This window comes from Mesoplodon mirus (genome assembly GCF_964341445.2).
Source record: "Mesoplodon mirus genome assembly, chromosome: 3".
NCBI lineage: Eukaryota > Metazoa > Chordata > Mammalia > Artiodactyla > Ziphiidae > Mesoplodon > Mesoplodon mirus.
This window is the reverse complement of record NC_138978.1, coordinates 128,219,674-128,240,029: the sequence shown is the minus strand read 5'-3', so window position 1 is coordinate 128,240,029 and position 20,356 is coordinate 128,219,674. Positions and strand designations below refer to the sequence as shown.

At 46.3% G+C, this 20,356-nt stretch overlaps 1 protein-coding gene across 1 annotated transcript in view; it reads left to right on the top strand.

Annotated features, from left to right (window-relative positions):
* Window positions 1–771: 771 nt before the first annotated feature.
* The window catches only part of RXRG (retinoid X receptor gamma), a gene marked incomplete at both ends in the record, with an annotated part of 43,730 nt that continues 24,145 nt past the window's right edge, over window positions 772–20,356 (top strand). The window contains 2 exons of the mRNA XM_082615178.1: window positions 772–820; window positions 15,947–16,194. Coding sequence (XP_082471304.1) covers window positions 772–820; window positions 15,947–16,194 — 297 coding nt within the window. The remainder of the gene's footprint in view (window positions 821–15,946; window positions 16,195–20,356) is intronic.

Below are 20,356 nucleotides of genomic sequence, written 5' to 3'. Positions count from 1 at the left end.
AAATGCTTCCGGCCACCAGAACAGGAGGGGCCCACCCCAGATCTAAGGGCCACTCTGGCTTAGTTTTCCAAAGCTGGGGATGACCTCTCACACTTGGCCAATCTTGTGTTTATGAAAGGGCTCTGTTCTCTCTTGGCCCCTATCCCCACCGCCTTTCCCAGATCAAATACCAAGTGCATTGGATAGATAGAAGCCGCAGTGAGAAAATGCATTTTAATAAAACCCCACTGATTTTGGAGGCTGCAAGTAAAGAAAAGGCACCTAAAGAGTCCCCCCACCCCACTCCCCCACCCGGCCACTTCCCCCTCCTCTGTCCTGACCTACTCTGGGGCGGTCACACATCGATTGGCTTCCCAGATAATAGATTGTGCCACCACCGGTGGGGACCTCTGGGGACCAGCCGGAAGGTGGAAGAGTCGCACGCAGCAGCCCAGCCCCGACTTAATCAAACTAGCAACAGGATCTCCAGCGGCAGCGCGGCGGTGGCAGTGTGGCAGTGGCGGCAGCGGCGGCGGCATTATGCGTGATTACTGACAGGCACCAGCTGCTGCCGCCACCGCCGGCTCAACGCACGATGTGGACTCTCAGATCGAGAGGCAGATTCCTGACTAATCCCAGAGGGCTGGCCCAGCCCGAGCTGCCCGGGCTGGTAGGAAGCAATGACCACTCTTGCTAGCCCAAGTTGAAGGGAGCCCGGCTGCGCTCGGGAGCCGGGAGAGGCCGAGCGACTGAGCAGACGCGCCCGGGAGGACTATGAACTGAAGAGTCAACATGTATGGAAATTATTCTCACTTCATGAAGTTTCCCACAGGCTTCGGAGGTGAGTATTTCACATGGCTTCACCGTGGGGACCGTCTGGAGAGACGGAGCGGAGACGGGGAGATCCGGATAACTGGATTAGGATTGAATTAGGAGAGCATATATGTTTATAGGCATATATAGTGTGTTTCCGTGTGAGTGTGTGAGTGTGTGTGTGTGTGTGTGTGTGTGTGTGTGCATGAGAGAGGGACAGGGACCGGGAGAGGGAGGGAGCGAGAGAGGGGGAGAGAATGGTCCGTAGGTGAGGATCTGTTTGTACATCAGAATGAGTGAACAGATGGGAGGATAAGGGGATATTCTAAGGAGAGCCTCAACCCACATGCTTGGGAATATGCCTGAGGCAAAGGTAGACTAAGTGCATTGTTATAACCCGGTGTGTTTGCGTGGGTGTGAAGGGTGGAAAAGGTAGGGGAAATTACTAGGAGGTACCTATTATCCAACTTGCCACGCAGAAAAAAAAAATGTGACTAAAAAGGTTTTGCCTATATTAAGGGTCCCTGGGATACTTCATAACAAGGGACTGATTGCTTTATTTAAAAGCAGATTTCCTTAGAATTGGATTCTTTTTAAAAGAAAACATAGCACTTTAATTTGCCACCCTGTTTTCCTTCCTCTGTTTTCTCCCCTTTTGATTTGCTAATAGCCTCTTGTTCCCTCCACTGCTGCTGCCCCCAATTACATTTCCAGGGTCGCTGCCATCGGTTGGAATCTGGGAGTTGGTGGAGGGGCTGGGTGGTCCAGGTTCTCATAGCAGAAAACAGGCGAGCTGGAGCTCCAAGTTGCCAAGCCAGGCAGCGCAGCTGGGTGGCACTTCCCAGGGGCTGCCTTCACACCCAGGCACTTTGGTCCCAAGGCTCCGTCCATTCAGTGACAGAAGCAGCACTGTCACCCAGCTTTGGATACATGGAACCAACAGCTGACCAACTGGCCTCTCACTTGGCATCTGGTGGCGTATAGTTCAGGTTCTTGGGAGCCAAAGGGGAGAGCTTCTGCCCTGCGGATGCTGGCAGGCAAGACAAAGCAGAAACTCTTGTCAGGTCTTGAGAACTGAAAAGTCCCTGCTCTCCCCACCTCCTGTGGGGACAGATAGGCCATTCATCTGAAGGCTTGGGGGCAAAGCTTGCCTACCCCTCTGGGCAGTCCCCTCTATAAGGTGTGGTGGGACATGGCCAGTGGATGGGGTCCCTGTCCTGGAGTCATTAAGCCAGGGGGTTTGCTGATTCATTTGGGGGTACATTGGGTGGTTTTGTGGGCCAAGCATGGAGTTAGGCACTGGTAATATAGATGTGCATGAGATGTAGTCTCTACTATTTGGACCGGGCAAGCTTGTTATTACCCAGACACATTGTAATACTGCATGGCATGTGCCCTATCTGTTGCAGGAGGAGGTTGCCACTTGGACACAGCAGGTGGGGGGCCATGAACACACATCCTGGAGGTGGTAATGCTGAAGTTCTTGGGCCCAGTCTTGTGACATGACCCGGTGAGAGTGGTGGCCAAGGCTGTGACTTGGACATCTGATCTCCAGTTTACAGTTGGGTCCTGGGTGTGAAAAGCCTTTTCAGCTCCCATCTTGGTCCCATTCACAGCTGAGAAGTACTTTTTCCTTTTCCCTCTGAGTTCAGTTGTCTGAAGAACACGCTTATCCATGAGATTCTTGGGACCCCTGAGGTCTGTGAGGTTATGGCTTCATGACTGCCTAGGAGACCCTCTGCAACAGTTGGGGTGAATAAAAGGATTGAAGGTGGACAGACGTAGGGAGAGAAAGTCTGGAGAAAGAAGATCTAGTCGAGAATTCGCTGGGGGCTGCTGGCTGGAATCTTGGGACGGTAGCCTCCTAAGGGACCTCAAAGAGCATCTTAGCCCTCTTATATTATAGATATGTAAACTGAGGCGTCAATAAAGGCAGGAATAGTTTAAGGTTATGTGGAGTTGAGGGGGAGAGCCCTTCTGGAAAAGTCCCTGAGCCGAACTTCTAATAGTGTTCCTTCAATCTGATGGAGTGAAAAGAGCATGAAAGACACACACACACACACACACACACACACACACACACACAAAGAGAGAGAGAGAGAGAGAGAGAGAGAGAACTGAGTTTGGTTTCTAGGTTTTCACTTACTAGCTGCGTGACCTTAGGCAAGTTATTGAACCTCTCTAAGCCTCGTCTCTAAAATGGAGTTTAACATGCCATCCTCAGATCATGGTTGTGAGCATTAAACGTGCAAATGCTTGAAAAAGCAGCTATAGAGTGTTGTCTGTATATGTGGTATTTAGTAAAAGTTAATATTTTTCATCCCCTCCATTTTGTTCAAGTACTAAAATGCAAATTAATCTAAAAATCAAACATTACTGTAGAATAATGAATTAGGAATCTGGGGAAATAAAATTAAATCCATGAAGACCCACATACGTTGCTGGTTTAAATTTTCATAATTGTGAGAGCTCTGGTATTTAGTGTAATTAGGTTTCAGATAAAAGGAAACACAATTGGCTGGACCATGGAAGAAGTAAGCTGATATAACATGAAGGGTGGGAGGAGAAAGGATAATCTAGGCTGTTGAAACATCTCTCCCTAATGCTTCTTTTCCTCCCCATTCCTGAGGGAGGAGAACAATTATTTTGTATAGTTCTGCTGATGTTTTCCATTTTGTTTGCTTTCTCCAGCTAAGAGGCAGAAACACTGAGCAAAGGACAGGGACCCCTTGAAAACGGCGGTCTTCATGAGAATTTGCAGCGGTGAGGGAGGGAGGGAAGGGAGGAGGAGGACCCACCCACAGGCACTGGGGAAACCTGAGGATGGGAGCAGACATTACCTGCAGCCTCTCACCACCTTTGCCCAAATGCAGCAAGTTGTACCACATATATTAAATGATTTAGTGTATAACCCCTGCCCTTTTACATATTAGCAAATGGAACCACAGAGGGCTCCTGGGATTTGTGAGGATCTCTAGGGAAGCAATGCCACCCTTGGGAAACAACACCCGAGATTTGCATCTGGGCTGTGCTTACCAGATATCAGGCCTTCCCCTCCATCCGTGAACAAGACACTGGTCAAAGTGGCCACAGAGTGGAGACTAGTTGGGTTGCAGCAGCCCCACCAGCGTGCCCACTCTCCCAACTCTGGGCCCTGCAGTGTGATGAGGTGAGAGCCCTTTTCTTCTCCTTTTCTGCCAAGTCCTGGCTTTGCCAGCTGCCCAGTAAGAGATTTGTTTGCCTGGATGAGACAGTTGCTGCCTCTAAGAAGATGGCAAAACAAAGCCTGTAATCCCCCCATCCAATTGTGCGGTAATCCTCAGGGTGAGAAGGAGATCAGGGGAGAGGGGACTTCTCTTGTTTCATTTAACAAGCACGCAGTAGCGCTTACTAAGTGCCAGCTACCATTGTAAACACTTCAGTAGTATTATCTTATTTAATCCTCATGACAACTCAGTGAGTAGGTACTATTACCAATATTATCACATTCCTTTTATCAGCGAGGAAACTGAGGCATTGCAGGGTGCAGTAACTTCTTTTAAGGTCCCATAGCTGGAAAATGGCACAGCCAAGGCTTTGAACCCAGGGAGTCTGGCTGCAGAGTCCAGGACATGCTGAGTTGCCTCTCACGGCTTCTGTGGACCACAGACTTGCTGCAGGAAGGTAAAGGAGCAACACCCGCCTTGAGGGGGTGAAGAGCCCTAAGCCAGCCACGGCACTGCCCAATGGTTGCAGACACAGTAGCCTGGCATTGAGGAATAAAGCGCAGGATAGGATAGCAGTCACTCAGGAGCAATGGTGGCCTCTGGACAATTAACTGCTGGCTTCTTCTGGGGGCCTACTGATTTGCAAGAGTCCTGCCCTACAGACTCTGACCATTTGTGTAGAATACTCCCCTTCTCACCTAAGAATAGCCATAGAGGAGGGGTTGAGTTGGAGGTGCGTGTGTGTGTGTGCGTGTGTGTGTGTGTGTGTGTGTGTGGAGGGCAACATGAGGATGTGGGAGGAGGGGGTGTGTGTGTGCGAGTGCCAGAACATATTTTTCCCCTCCAACAAATGTGTGGGTGGTTAATAGGGACCTACCATGGATGTAAGTGGTTAGGGTTTATGTAGGAAGGAATAACTGTTTACGAGATTTAAGAAGGAACATATTCAGTATAAACTATTTTCTGAAACATTTACAATCTTACCAAGAGATAGAGAGCTGAATAGCAACTGGGGGAAGAAATTATGCAAAGGGTAATCAAACTTCTCCACCTCTTCCTTCCCTTCATTATGTAGCTTCTGTATCTGCAGAGAATTTAGCCACCAGAGTTGGGTGGCTGGGAAGCCAGGGCTCCCAGAAGAAACTGCTATTTTCTCCTCTTATTTGAAAGTAGAAAACACAGAGGCCCAGGGAATCTAAGAAGTGAATGTTCTAGAATGCCTGGGTTTGGGTGGCTTTCATGAGATTTACCCAGGTCTTGGTTCGGTGATTTTCTCAAAAGAGTGAAAATAATAGCTGACGTTTATTAGACATCTTCCATGTGCCAAGCCCTCTTCCAAGGGCGTTATATGCACCATCTCATTTAATATTCTCAAGGACCCTGGGAGGTAAGGTACCATTGTTATCCCTGTCCCCATTTTTACTGACAGAAATGTCTGAGCCACAAGGAAGTTGGGTAACCTGCCCAAGATCACCCAGCTGGTAAGGAGTGGACCCAGGATCCAAATTCAGGCAGATGTCAGGAGTGGTGTGCTTAATCCTACACTGTGCATACCTCTTGCAGCTTGCTGGGGAAGGCAGAGGGAGTGGGAAGGGTGGAGAGGAGGTGGAGCGGGGTGGGTGTGTGGAGTCCCAGATCCACCCCAAATGGGTGAATTATGTATAAGAACAACAATTAACATATTCAGTTCTTACTCTGTGCTCTTCACAACTTATTTAGGGATCATAATGCTTTTCCTTGAATATGCATACTTGCAACAAATGAATAAAATGACAGGGGTGGGGGGCAGGGGACTGAGCCCTCAAAGGTGCTAATAAGACAAAGGTCAAAAAAATTTCCAAGAGAGCCTCACTTGATTTTAATACATGGAACTTGATTTTGTATTCTAGGGTGGAGGTTGGCAAACTTCTCCTCTACAGGGCCAGATAGTAAACATTTTAGTCTTGGCTGGCTATAATCTCTTCCACAACTGCTCAGATCTTCTGTTGTGTTGGGGAAGCAGCTGTGGTCAAATGCATAAGCTAATGCACAGGGATGTGCCCTGTTGAGTATGTTTGCCAACCCCTAGGGGATCATTCCAGAGACGTTTTATTACTGTTTCTGATTGTCCCCCAGTCAGCGTGATTAACAGCACTACCTCCAAATAACTCCCCTGCACCCCTTCCCTTCCCTGCAAGAGCTGAATCTTTAAAGCTAGAAAAAGGACTTGCTACTCATCCGTTTTGACCCCTCAGTTACTGAGGACACTTGGGAAAGCAGGTGGGGCTTGCCCAGGACCTGTGGCTGTTTATGGTCTTCAAACTGGGTTCCCCTGAGCTCCCTCGGGAGCCACCTGGGGTGGCAGAAAGAAGAGTAGAGGGAGGCTAAGCCACAGAGAGCCCTCCCCCAACACGTTGGTAAAATAACAGTATTACCAACTACACAGGGTCAGGGTTAACTTTCCACAGTATAGAGATTCAATAAAATAAAGCCTGGATAATTGTAAACACACGATAAAAGTTTGTTTCTCTTTCCTACTTCAGAAAAGTTGGAGACTACGGTAGTAAGTTCAGCTAAAATTTTGTATGTAGGTTTTTCTTAGAGGAGGTATGCCTGTTCTTAAAGTGTCAGACTGTGCAGTAGGAGAGGCTGATAAAATGAAGTAAAGAAGACATCGACTCTGTGCCAGTTACAGAAAATTGTATTTTAACGAGTTATTCCAGGGCAGACACTCATGAGATCGGGCAGAAACAGAACAGTGACCTGGGACCTCCCATCCCTATAATCTTCAGGATACCTTTGCCCCAGGCCAGTGTCCTTAATGAGTCATGTCCCCCTGAGTTTCCTCAATTTCAATTTGCATAACCTGGGGCCCTTGGTTCCCTTTATCAGATACTGTAACGGAGAAAGGGGTGAGGGAGAGAGCAAGAGTTTCTAGGTTCAAGACCAAACTCAAATTCCTGATGGGATTTCAGAATTCAGCACCTGAACTTAAAAAATGGAAAAGCTTGTGATCTTTGATTAAAAAAGCATTTACAAAAAGAGGAGCGGCAAAGAAAGTGCTTAATAAATACGTTGGGCTGTTTCTTCTCGGCTGGTTGCCTGGGTTTCATTTCTGTGACTCAGCATCTCTTTTGTCCCTCCTCCAGCTGGTCACTAGTGTCATGAGGAAGCAGTCTCTTGGAAGGCTTGGGGCTCACGTTACCTATGTTTTCTCAGCCCCAGTGACATGGGGAGCAGAACAAAGGTTAGAGATCTTCAGGAGGGAAAGTATATCCAGACTGCTCCAGGAATGCCTGTCAATCATTCATTTAGCACACCTTGGCTCAGCGTCTGGCTTGTGCAAGAGTTGTGTGGGACACTGAGAACCATCCTCTGCCCTGAAGGAGTATATAAACCAGTTACAAGCTCTGAAGTCTGCAGAACAGTTAGAGATGAATTATTCCTGGAAACGTTTCTTGGGGCTGAAGTTAAGTGAATAGATTCAAGGAATTTAGGAACCTGGAACCTGAGAACAAATAATATCATGTCCATTACCCAATGGTAACATTGCACTAGGGATATGGTTTGTTGTATTTTAAGACATCTGCAGTCTTTAGAAGACAGTCCATATTGAGAGGCTAGGGAGAGCATATATTTACAAGAAGCCTATATAGACAGAGAAAGGGATTGAGGTCATGGATTCAAGAGCTGGGTGTGGGCAGAATTGGTGTTCAAGGACTTCAGGAACAAGGGGTGAGAGGGGGGGCACCCTCAGCAAATGCTTGGAACACTTCCTGGCGTTTGTCTTGGTGGATGGGCTGGTACATGGTGTATCAGTGCATGGAACTTGTTTAAAGGGACAGACAGCCTGTCCTGGTTGGTGGAGACCCTGCTCCAGTACCCCCTGGTGCCTCGAATGTGTTAGGGATGGCACAATATCCATCTGTACCAGAGAAGCTCAAATTTGGTCCTGGGTGGGAAAGCTGGTTTGCAGGCCAAATGCCATTAATTACATGTAGGAAGGTTGACAGAAATAATGCTGGACTCAGATTCTAGGTCTCTAATGATTCACAATAAGCACCTGAAAATGTCATTTTATCATTCTGAACCTCAGTTTTCTAATCTGCCTAATGGGGATAATTTCTGCCCTTCCAACTCTTCTGAGTCAGTTTGAAGCTTGAATGGAAGAGACAGTGGCCTCCAAGGGACTGCTATATCCGTAGTGCCTAGCACGGAGCCTGGCACACAGTAGGCACTCAACAAATATTTTTGACTGACAGAACCAATAATTGATATGGAAATACACAGCAGATAACTATAAAGAGTTTTATGAATGTAAGGCGGTATGTAGTGGATGGAATAACTTGGACCTGGGAACAGAAGACCCAGTGTTTTTGTCCTGTGTGGCCTCGACCTAGTCATGCAACTTCTCTGGGATTAGTTTCTCTTCTGTAAAATAAAGTGGTTCTTCAAGTCCTGAAAGTCTGGTTTCTACCCCAAAACAACATGGCCTTATTAATTTATGACAGAATCTATTTGGAATGGTGATTAAACTGATCATGGCAGGAGCTAGTTTGTATTTGCTCATTCATGAAAAAATAACAAAAAAGGTTTGTTAAGCAACTAAGATTGTAGAAGTGTTGAGCCTCTTTAAGTTACATCGTTTTCGAGCAATTTAAAAAGCAAGCATAGTAGGAACCTCATTAGCATATTAACGGAGTGTTAATTACAAGAGTCTTTTAAAGCAGATTTTATAAAATTCCACTTAATAACCATTAGCTTGTGGTACTTGAAGCACAAACTCTTCACGTGTGTTACTTAGAAGTAATAAAATCGTAATTTAAAAGTAATCTGCCAACTTGTCATGAATTTAGACTGATTTTTCTCTCAATTGATCCAAATGAGTGAGGTTTTGCTATAATTATATATAATGCTGGTAATAATGAGGCTGATTATCAATCTTTGCCTGCTTTTCACTACCTCCATCATTACAGGTTTTAGGGGAGGGGGTGGAGGTGGAGGGAGAACGGAGGGATGGAGGGGGGAGTGGAGGATGCCAATCTCCCCCTCCCCCTTCGCCAGGCACTAGAAGAAGCAACCTCCAGCCCCTACCCTGAACAGCCAGCCAGCTCTCCTTTGGGGACTGCAGGAATCAGGCAGAGCTACCCTGTGTGAGCCCAGAAAGGCTGGCCGGTTGGCCAGGGCTGCACACAGCGGTGTCAGCCTATCAGCTGCTGTGTTCTCTTATTCCTGCTGAGAGGCCAAGGGGGCTGAGCCTCAGGGCAGAAGGAGTGTCTCTTCTCCCACAGCTCACTAGCCACTTCCATCACGTTTCTTCATATTCCCCATCAAGAAAGCCAGAAAGGACACTGGTAGCAGAGAAAGCTTCCTGTTAAGAGATGCAGCCTCTACTTCTTCTCACTCCCTGAGAACTAATATCTTAGTGTCCACATCTATTAAAATGTGGATCTCAGTGCCTGTAAAATACCTTCCCATCCGGTCTCAAGGTGGCCGTGCAGCTCTGATGTGTGTGTGAAAGGGTTTTGAAAATGCCACAGCAGTTTAAATATAAGAAATGCATATTAGACAGCCCCTGGCATCTGAGTACCCCTTCTGCGGAAGAAAGAGGGAGGAAAAGGCTGGGCTGAGCTGGGACCCCTGATGAAGGAAACCAGAGCTTGTGTTTGATGTGAGAGGCTGGAGGCAGATGGGAAGTGTTCTAGTCAGAAAGTGCCAGGTCATATACACACTACTATATATAAAATAGATAACTAATAAGGACCTACTGTATAGCACAGGGAACTCTAGTCAATACTCTGTAATGATCTATATGGGAAAAGAATCTAAAAAAGAGGGGATACATGTATATGTAACAACTGATTCACTTTGCTATACAACTGAAACTAACACAACATTGTAAGTCAACTATACTCCAATAAAAATTTTAAAAAAAAGAAAGTGCCAGGTCAAAGTCCTGAGAGACGTCATGAATCGGGTTAGGAAGGGCAGATTTGGGGACAGAAATTGGGCCCAGAGAGGCTTGATGGAAGAGTGGTCCTGAGTAACTGCTATAAGTAGATGCACAGCTAGTATAGTATATGGTGGGGCTGGGATTAAAATCCAGGTCTGCTGCTTTTCCCCTAGAATCAAATGCCACTTGTATAATTTTCTAGCCATGTTCTCTTGGGCGAGTTATTTAATTTCTCTGTCCCCCAGTTTTTGCATTTGTACAATAGAGAGTTGGTAACCTCAAAGGGATTTGTAGGGATGAAATGAGTCAATATCTGTAAAGTGTTTAGAACCATGTCTGGCTCATGACAATTGCTTAATAAATATTATCTGTCATTGTTACTTAGTAGAGGAGATAAAATTTAAGTGTCAGTTAAGTGTCTTCATACGGCAGACCCTAGCCTACCTCTCTTGCTGCCTGTCTGTGTATTACAAGCCAAGCTGGGAAAGGGTGTGTGAGCAAGTTTCCCTTCAACTAGGAAGAACAGGCCAGGTTTCTGAATATTCTATGATTCTTAGGCTTATGTACTACATCCCTCCATTGGAGAAAAGGAGGCAGATTGGGTGTGAGATTGTGCCCGCCGTGACAGAGAGTAGAGTGGGGTAGGGCCCTGTGATGTTCCCTTGACTTCAAATGGAGAGTTCTGACTCTTAGAAATAGCAAGTTTTTGCCTCTGTCCTCTTCCCTGTGGGTGGGTATTAACCATTCTCAATGATTCATCATAAGTTTCCATTCCATCCTGAAGCTGGGACAGTGAATTCTCTACCCAGGTACAGCAGTAAACGGGTGGAAACACCAAGCCATTTGTTCCCTTGTCTAGCCAATTAGAAAGACTCATGCTTAACATTTTACGTTTATTGGCCGAGGATAAGGTTGCTAAGCAACTTCCTTGCCTTGGTAAGAATTCTGTAGTTCTAAGTACCTGGGCTTCTCTTTCTCAATAAGTAACCCCTCAACACACACATGCAATTTGTTGTCTAGAGATTGCAGAGATTTTGGATTTGGTAGACATCAGGGACATAGATTTCTTATGCAAATAATTTCTATTGATGAACTCTATATATAGTTGTATACATTAATTAACCAAAAAAACTATTCCATTCATTGATTAGGCAACAAATATTTTTTGAGCATCTAGCATGTTCTAGGCACAGTGCTAAATACCACAATGATAATCGTGGTGAAATTTAAAATATGTGACAGCCAGTAGGTCACCAGGTACTCAGAATGGAAGTTAGCATGGAGGATATCTTTGTGCTGGGATGGATTCTGGGGAGATCTGGAGGGTCCTGGGGGAAGGGTTGGGGTGGCTGGGATAATGGAGGGGCACCCTGGGCTCAGAGGAGTGACTAATATTATAAACAACTGGTATGTATGTACTAGTGTATAGTAGTGACAGTCCTTAACAGAGCACTTACTATTGGCATGGCTTGGGTTAAACCCTTTACTTACATAATCTTCTACAATGGTATTCAAGCCAGACTCAGGTCTCCCTCACCACTTTTACAGTATGGTAAGTAATTGCAGCTGCTACCACTGGGCCAGTCATCTCAGATGCTCTTAGCACCCCTGAGATAGGTATGCATATCTCCATTTATGGCTGAGGAAAGTGGATGAGAGAGGTCCAGTTCCTGGCTCAAGTTTATGTGACTGGAAAGTGGTACAACCTCAATCCAACCTAGGACATTTGGGCTTCAGAGGCTTGTATTCCACATAGACTGCACCCCTAATGCCCATACAATGCACACAAAGGCTTCAGAAATCAATAAAGTGTATGCACCCTGCAGATTTCCAAAGAGCTTTGCTTCCTGGTGACACTATCAGCATTTCAAAGTGCAATCTGGAATCCAAAACAGGCTGAAGGGCTAACATGGTCCAGCTGATGATGACAGGGGCCCCTCAGCAAGTGGTCCAGACTCAGACCATTCCAGACCACCACCTGCACTTCTTTTAGATGCCAGTGAGCCATATGCTACCTACCTCAACGTTCATGGAACAGCATTGGAAGGGATCTTAGAAGCCATTGGGTGCTGGCTCCTTACTGGGGAGAATAAGGCCCGGGAATACGAAAGGCGTTTCTTCCATATGTCGCCAGGAGAGAAGAGAAGCTCCTGAGAATGTCCTCTCCCATCAGATAAGTTAATTTCTATAAAAATCATGGCTATGCTAAAAGAATGAACTCTGCAGAGTACGGGTTTTGTGTATTTCCCAAGCATCTGACAGTGGGCACGGTGTGAGGGGCTGACGGGGATCAAGAGGGTGTGTGGTCAGGGAGCGAGCAAGGCTGATGGACTGCAGAGGCTGGAGAATTGGGCTCCCAGCCTCTGCAGAGGAGCCAGGGAGAAGCATTAGAGGAAAACTTGACTTCGGATTTGGAACCCAGGTTTCTGGAAAACTTGTGCTAGCTGTAATTCCCACATGGCTATGAAAAAAAAGGAGTGAGAGCGAAAGAGGCTGATAAAAATGTCATGGGCAGGTATGCTTTAGAGTCTATTTGGGAGAATGGATTAATTTTCCATTGAGAAACACTTTTGTCATTATAGGCATTGTTTTCCACCTTTTCTAAAAGCAAGGCTGTTTATTTCTAAGAAATGCTGGGTCATTGTGAGAGGCAAAGAACCAAAATGCGTTTGTGTAAGATGTATTTGTCTTTTGGAATTTTACTTAAAAAAATACGGTTATAAAGTAGCCCATCTCTTCTGGGTCGTTGACTCAACAGAAACAAACCACATTTTAAAGGCCATTGTAAATCAAACTTTAACTGTGTTTAATTCTATCTCAGCAATGTACCATTGTCATCACTGAGTAGTCAAGGCATATTCTGATTGTCTTAATTTATATTATTATTAAATATAATAAAAATGATGTACTTTTAAATTTCAAATCTCTCTCGCATACCATTTTATTCTGGAAACAATTTGTGAATTTCCCCAAGTCCATATTTTTATATTTTGCACAGTTCGTGTTTCTTAAACATCATACCTTTGCATACTATTTTCATGATATTGAACATGTGCTCTTGTACTTAGAAGTGTTCTGAGGTCAATTTACTTTTCTTTTGAAAACTTAAATAACAATTTTCAGGAACATCATTTTATATAAAAAATGGAAGCAGAGTCACTTGCTGTAAATAGGAGACAGTGAAAATGAATATAAAACTATTAATGTTTTCAAAAAGTTTGACTACATACCACTTAAAATACCACCTAAAATGTCCCTTACCACTGGTGTTGCAGTTTCCATACCTTGGGAACTCTCAGGTTGATGAATGTGTGAAGGAAAATCTTGTTCCTGTCTGTCCCATAGCTCTGAGCCTGGTGTCAGGCACTGGCTTTACCTTGGGAATATAGAAATGAAAGGCATAGTCTCTGAGATCCAATTAAAACAGAATATGCAGGGCCCTTTGGTCCATTTTTGGAAAGCCGACGCTGGAAGGGAAAGTTGGTTTCCCTCAGATGGCTTGGCTGCGGGGAAGGACAGCTGTCATCCCAGCCGAGTTCACAGCTCCTTGCCCATCAAGTCGGGCTGGCTCCTAACTCACCTGTCACATGTTATCTTAGTAACAGGCTCAAGGTGTACATTGGCCTCTTTAAATGTCACAGACTTCCAGCGCCTCCGAAGAGTCTAAAATTGTTCTTTCTAATCAGTGACCATCTGGGAAGATTTTTGTTTTTTCTGTCTTGAGTTCTTGGAAGGTGCCCACTTCTCTCTTCTTCAGATGAACTTTCAGCATGAGATCATTTCATAATTGAGTTACCTTGTACTTTGTGGTGTGATGGCTCTCCGAATCATCTCTGCTGTCCTTGACAGAGCACACAGGAGAGAGCATGGGCTTCAGATTGACAGTTTGAATCTAGGCTCTGCTGCTTACTTCCCACCTAAAGCCGGTACAGTGCTAGTGGTGAGGATACATAAACAGACACTTTTTTCCCCTCTCAATTTAGTGAAAAATACAAGGAAATACACAAGCTGTTACTTACAAAACAGACAAGGGCATTAAACCAGAGTAGGAATACCAGGGAAGACTTCCTGGAGGACGTGATACTTGAGTTAGACCTTGAAAGATGAATCGGAACTTGCTAGACAAAGGAGGTGGGGGTAAGTCATCCCGGAACTGGGAGCAGCATGGGGGTGAGACTGAGCCTAAGTGATCTCATCTGTAAAAGGCTGAGATGATCCTCAGAGGCCTATTATCAGTATAAAATGAGTTAATGTATGGAAATTGCCTATTCAGGACACGTAAGAAGTGTCTCACTTGTTCATTTAAACCCCTTTACCACTCCTCTGTGGACCCAGAGCATTTGGTTCACCTCAGTTGTGGTACTTAAAAGATCATGATTGGGATTCATCTGTTTATGAGAAAAGACACCTGATAGACTGAAACTCCTAGATAGAATCACTAGAAGGGCACAGACTCCTCAGACATGGGCGTGACTGTTCTCTCCATAAGTAGACCTTAACTAAGTTAGTAGATGCTCCAAGGGTAACTCCAGGTTGACATTTTTCTAGTGGGACGTTTATGTTTAAGAATAGCTGCACAGTTATACCTCTGATGCTCCACGCTCCCCTCCAGAATGTGAAGAGAGCACCTCCCTCCCTAAATTCTGTTCCTAATACTATGCTCAGTGCTACTGAGGTCTCCGAAAGGCTTAAGACATGAAGTGCATGTAGAAGGCACTCAAGAGATATTCCTTGAACCAGCAGTGAACCACCTATGGTCAGGCACGTGACTTACTCCCCTCAGCATCCTATCTGCGTGGCGTGGTGTTGGGCTCCAGTAGGAAGTGGAGAGAATTGGATGGTTTCTCCAGCAAACCATGCTTACTGACCACCTCTCCCCTTAATCCTCTCATGTCTCATCCACGAGGACAGCATGGGTGCCATGGTGGAGCCTAACACATGGTTTCTTTGAATCTGTTCTTGCATGCCAGCCACACAGGGCAGTGGCACTGTGATTTAGGGTGGGCTTCTCTGTTATTTTCCCAGTCTCTCCTCTGTTGTTGCAGATGCTCAGGCTCACAGCTCCTCTCTTCTGGAGAGAATGTTCCATGCCAAGCTCCTGAGATGGCAGTGGGGCACCCTTCTTTTCTTTCATCTTGAGTTGCAGCTAAACTTGGGCTCAATTTATCTGGGGAAAATGGTACCAGGTGCCATCTGCCCAGAGCCCATTTCACAGACACTTGTGGCCGCAGCTCCCTATCTCCGGAGGCAGAAACACTCTGGGCAGGCCTGGTTGTGCTTGCCTTCCTGGGCCTCTGTGGCCATTGAGCCATGGCCAACCATCCTGAGTCTTCTTCCCTGAGCGCTGATTAACCTTCCAAGAGATTGGCAGGACAAGAATGTTATGGGCATAAAGCTTCAAAAGCTACTGGCAGTCAAGGGCATGATAACAGCCTCTGCCTTCCCCATGGTCATTATGGAATGTGTTCCTGATAGCAGGACCTGTGTTCCCTTCGGTTCTGAATCTCTAGCACCTGATGTAGTTCCTGCACCTTAATAGATGTTCGTTACATATGAATGAATGAATTTCTCCTCACTTTATAGTTTCATCCCTGCCCCAGTTCTCAGAGAAATATGAATTTGAGGCAGGGAATTCTGGAGCAGCCTGGACACCTGCTCACTCCATCCCCCAAATGGGGGCTTGGTATTGACTCACCTTCCCTGTCTGGCTGGCTCAGGTCACAGTCACCCAGGCCTGGGGACATGTGGGCTATGCCCCTGTGGCCCTGGCTGTTGATCTGACACAATTCAAGGTGAATGTCATGTGGTGCACCAGAGAACTGGCACATCAATGAGTATTTCAGCAGGCCCTTTCCCCTCTCTGGTCTTTGCTTGCCTTTATTCTACCAGCTGCGGGAGTTCACAGGTGTGCAGATGTGGATGGAAGGATATAGGAAACAAAAGGAGGGGGCTCTGTCCTAGTGTGCCATCCCTGTGTTCCCCTAGCCTCTCATCACCTTTGATCTTCTCCTTACAGGTTCCCCTGGCCACTCTGGCTCCACGTCCATGAGCCCGTCGGCAGCCTTGTCCACAGGGAAGCCCATGGACAGCCACCCCAGCTACACTGACACCCCAGTGAGTGCCCCACGGACTCTGAGTGCAGTGGGGACCCCCCTCAATGCCCTGGGCTCTCCATATCGAGTCATCACTTCTGCCATGGGCCCACCCTCAGGAGCTCTTGCAGCCCCTCCAGGAATCAATTTGGTTGCCCCGCCCAGCTCTCAGGTAGGTGTCTGTCTGTCCTCTCCAACGTCTTTCCAGACATCCTAAATAGTTTCATCCTGGCACAGAGGCAGCACTCAGCAGGTGCTTAATGCATGCTTGCAAAGGGATTGGGTTGTCTCTGCAGACTTCTCTCCTGCAGGGCCTTCATTGAGTGTGCCCTCAGGCAGAGCAGCCCCAGAGAACTGATGATGCCTCATGGTCCAGGAAACCGTGGCTGAAAGGGAGTCACCCCTGTGGTTTCAACGGTTCAGCCCTGGCTGTGATTTCAGTCTCTCAGGCCTGTTTGTCTTCCAAGGGGTGGACCCCCTTGATTCTTCTCAATACTGGGTATTTTTCGAGTCAGTGAAGTGCCCAGTGCTCTATGAAATGCTATAGGGCAGCAGTCCCCAACCTTTTTGGCACTAGGGACAGGTTTCGTGGAAGACAATTTTTACACGGATGGGGGCGTGGGAGGGCTGGGGATCGGGGGGATGGTTCAGCGGTAATGCGAGCAGTGGGGAGCGGCAGATGAAGCTTCATTCACTCGCCCGCCGCTCACCTCCTGCTGTGCGACCAGGTTCCTAACAGGCAGTGGACCTATAACAGTCTGGGACCCCACCGGTTGAGGACCCCTGCTATAGGGGATACCGAAATGATCAGGATGTGGTCTTTACTCTCCAGGAGCTTACAGTTGGGAGGAGAAATAGGCAGGTGTGGCACACGGATAAATCTAGAGCAAGGCAGACTGTGTTACCTACATGCTATCTCTGAGATAGAGGTAAAGATTATGGAGACTCGGGGAAAAAAAAACAACCCTCACTTTAATTCCTAGTGCCTTTTGCTACAACAGAGGCGAGGATGTATATCCATGATAGATACTACATTGTTGCTCTGAGGAAGCTACAGGGTGGCCAGATGCTGTGTACTTCCTTCTAGCAATGTCACACTGAGATTATCAACCTTCCCTTCTTGTACTGGTCAGCTATTGCTGTAACGATGCTGCATGAAAAACAATTCCCATATTGCCATGGTTTACAAAACACACATTTTTTTCTCACTCACAAGTTTATGTGTTGGCTAGGAAGGTTCTGTTTCAGGTGGTGGGAGAGCTGGGCTAGGCTGCAGCCTGGGTGCAGGTCAGCTCCTCATGTCCCAGACTAAAGAAGCGTCAGCTTCTTGGGGCATGCTTTTCTCAAGGTATCTCCCAGGAATGCGAAAGTCTAAACCAAATCAGGAAAATACGGTGAAGTCTCTGCTCACATCATGTCCGTTAATATCCCATTGGCCTAAGAAAATTGTGTGACCAACCCCAACACTGGTGGGACAGGAGAATAGTTTGTGCCTGGTTCATTGGGAGGAACTACAAAGACACAATGCAAAGGATATGAAGAATTAGGAACAATGATCCCATCTACCAGACTCTCCTCTCTTACTGTTCTGGTATCTCACTATTGGGCCAGGGTCCCTCAAGACATCTAGCAGCAGAATTAGTAGGTCCTATAGCCTCCTTTGAATTTATAGTTTTAAGAAGAGGCAGGACTCCCATTGTGTTAACATTTCTTACTGCTACAAAGAGAACTTCAGAGACTATCCCTAGAGTCCCTTCCAAGACATTTCATGTGCTCAGAGTCTGAAAGCAAAGCCATGTGGAGTCATAGAATTTTACAGCCGGTGAGGACTTCAGTAATTTTTTCATCTATGGATTAGAGAATCTGGAGAAGACCTTAGCCATCATCCAGTGTAGGGATTGCAGGAGCCAGGGGCCATGCAGTTAACACAGGTAGGTGAATGAGCCTGGTGCGGTCTGTACAAAGCTGCCCTCGTCCCCTGAAGCCGTTCAAATTCAAAGACTTTAAGTACTCCACGGGCCAAGCAGAGTACTTCTGTGGGTCCCATTTGGCCAGCCCTTTGAAACCCAATTTATAATCTAATGGCTCTCACCTGTAGGATATTTTTCAGCGTACACATTTCTCCCTTATCCCATATTTTGGCCCTTGTGTGGGTTGTAAAAATCCCGCAGAGGACTCTAAATGCCCCACCCCTGCCCAGCTGAGAACCACTAGTTCTGTCTAAGTCCTTCAGCCCACATAGGCTCAGTGGGCTCAGGTGATGTGTCCAACCTCACACAACCAGTCACAGCAGAGCCAGGGTTAGACCCCAAGTCTCCACATCCCCACTCAATCTTTATGATGCTGTGTTTACCCACTGCTGTGGTGTATTCTGACTTAACCAGTGACCCCAGGATCTTCCTGTTGGCTGCCAAGGATTAAAAGATGAATAATCGGTGCTCCCAAGGAGTCTTGTGGGGGATGTGCCACATCATGCAGATAAGTTGCAACGTTGTACGTGCTGTCGAAGGTGTAGTGGCAGAACCGAAGGGAGCCTAGAAAAGGGTCCTGTGAACTTCCGGTGGTGTGTTCCAGATGTCAACCACTCGGATCAGTGGGGAGCAGACAGTGGTGGGGAGGGACATGGGTTTATGCCACCCTCACCCACTGTCATCGGCAGAGCTGGTGATACCATACCCTTTAGAATGTGGGACTTGAAGAGATTGGTTTATTCATTTTCATTCATGTGAACAGATGCCAGGAAGGCAGGTCAAAGTCAATAGGTTAGAGACAGAAAGAGAGGTGGAAGTTCTGGGACAAAAGTGAAATTTTGCAAAGGACATTCACATTCATTCAAATAACTATTTAGCAGGATCTACTCTGTATCAGGCACTATTTGATACTGTCCTAGGTTCTGGGGACAAGCACTAAATAAGCCTGTACTTTCACGGCAATTACACTGTAGTAGGCAAGACAGACAAAAATGAAATGACTAAACCAGGTAGTTTCAAATGGCAATCATTGTATCAGGAAGAAATAAGACAGGATGAGGTAATGACCAGTGACAGGGCTTGTGGGTGGGGAAGGGGCAGGGCACTGGCCCTCCAAGCCTGCTTTTAGCCACCACACTCCAGTCTAATTGAGCCAAACCTGGCCAATAAATTCAGCTTCACAGCCATGTGAGTGGCAGGGCCGCTATTCCTGGACCATATGTCTGTACAGAGGGATTGGGGTTGAAAGGTCAGCTGAAAGCTTTGGTCCTGGCCAACTGGGCTGTGTGCAGAGGCCAAGGCCAAGTTTGGCTTTGGGAGCTATATTAAGCTTGCCAGCACTGGTGAAGCTGAGCAGCGTTTGGGGCTTGGGTTCTGGAGGCACACGGCAGTGACACTTTGCCCAATTAACTAGATAACACATGATATCTAGTGCTCTTAGTGTTAGCCACAGTGAGCTGGACTCTGAACACTCTGGATAGACGATTCCTATGCACCCTGCCTTTCTTGTCCAGGATTGAGGCTGAGTGGGACTTGTCCGGGAAACATGCGCCTTGTGTGACCTGGGTCTAGGGTAAGTGTAATTTGAGGGTGAAGGGAAGTGCTCAGTGTGGAAGCAGCAGGGGGGGTGTCCCGTTCTGTGCTCTGTCTTCCCGGTGTTTGAGCTTCTTTTTTTTTTAACTCTTGTTGGATTTTCAGTCTTGAGGAATAAAGAGAAATGAATTGATACTCTGGAGGCAGGGACTGGGTAAACTTTTGCAAACCACTTTAACTTATATTTATCTCAGTTCCCTTTCCTCTATTGTGGGGTAACACATTTTGCCCTGATTACCCTACAGGGATTTTTTATGAATATCAAAAGAGATGTGGATTTGAAAAATCACTGCTTAAGCACTTATGATACTCTATGGCGATAAGGTGGTATTATTAATATTATTATTATTATACCTAGGTGCTATATCATACACCTAGGTGATGTATATTATGCAACTATGTGATCATTGGTTCAGGTGTGTGTACTTTGTTGTTGAAAGGTTCTAGAGAAGTTCATTTCAACAATCATTCATTGCACTAAGCACTGGAGATTTAAAAAATGTTTAAGGCTCAGTCCCTTCCCTGGGGAGTATCTAAGTGGAGTGAACAATTTCCCAAAACACCAAATATATAATTGAGAAGATATTTATGCAGCTTTCAGACAGAATGATCTAGATCACGTTTTTCTGAGTGTGTGTGTGTGTGTGTGTGTGTTTAATGCTGCATTTTTGTTAAGTATGATATCTGTTGGCTCGACCCCGAAGGCCCTACCTTTGGAAGGCTCCTTCCTCTTTCTTCTCTCCTGACCCAGCTGCCTGACCTGGGTTCTGT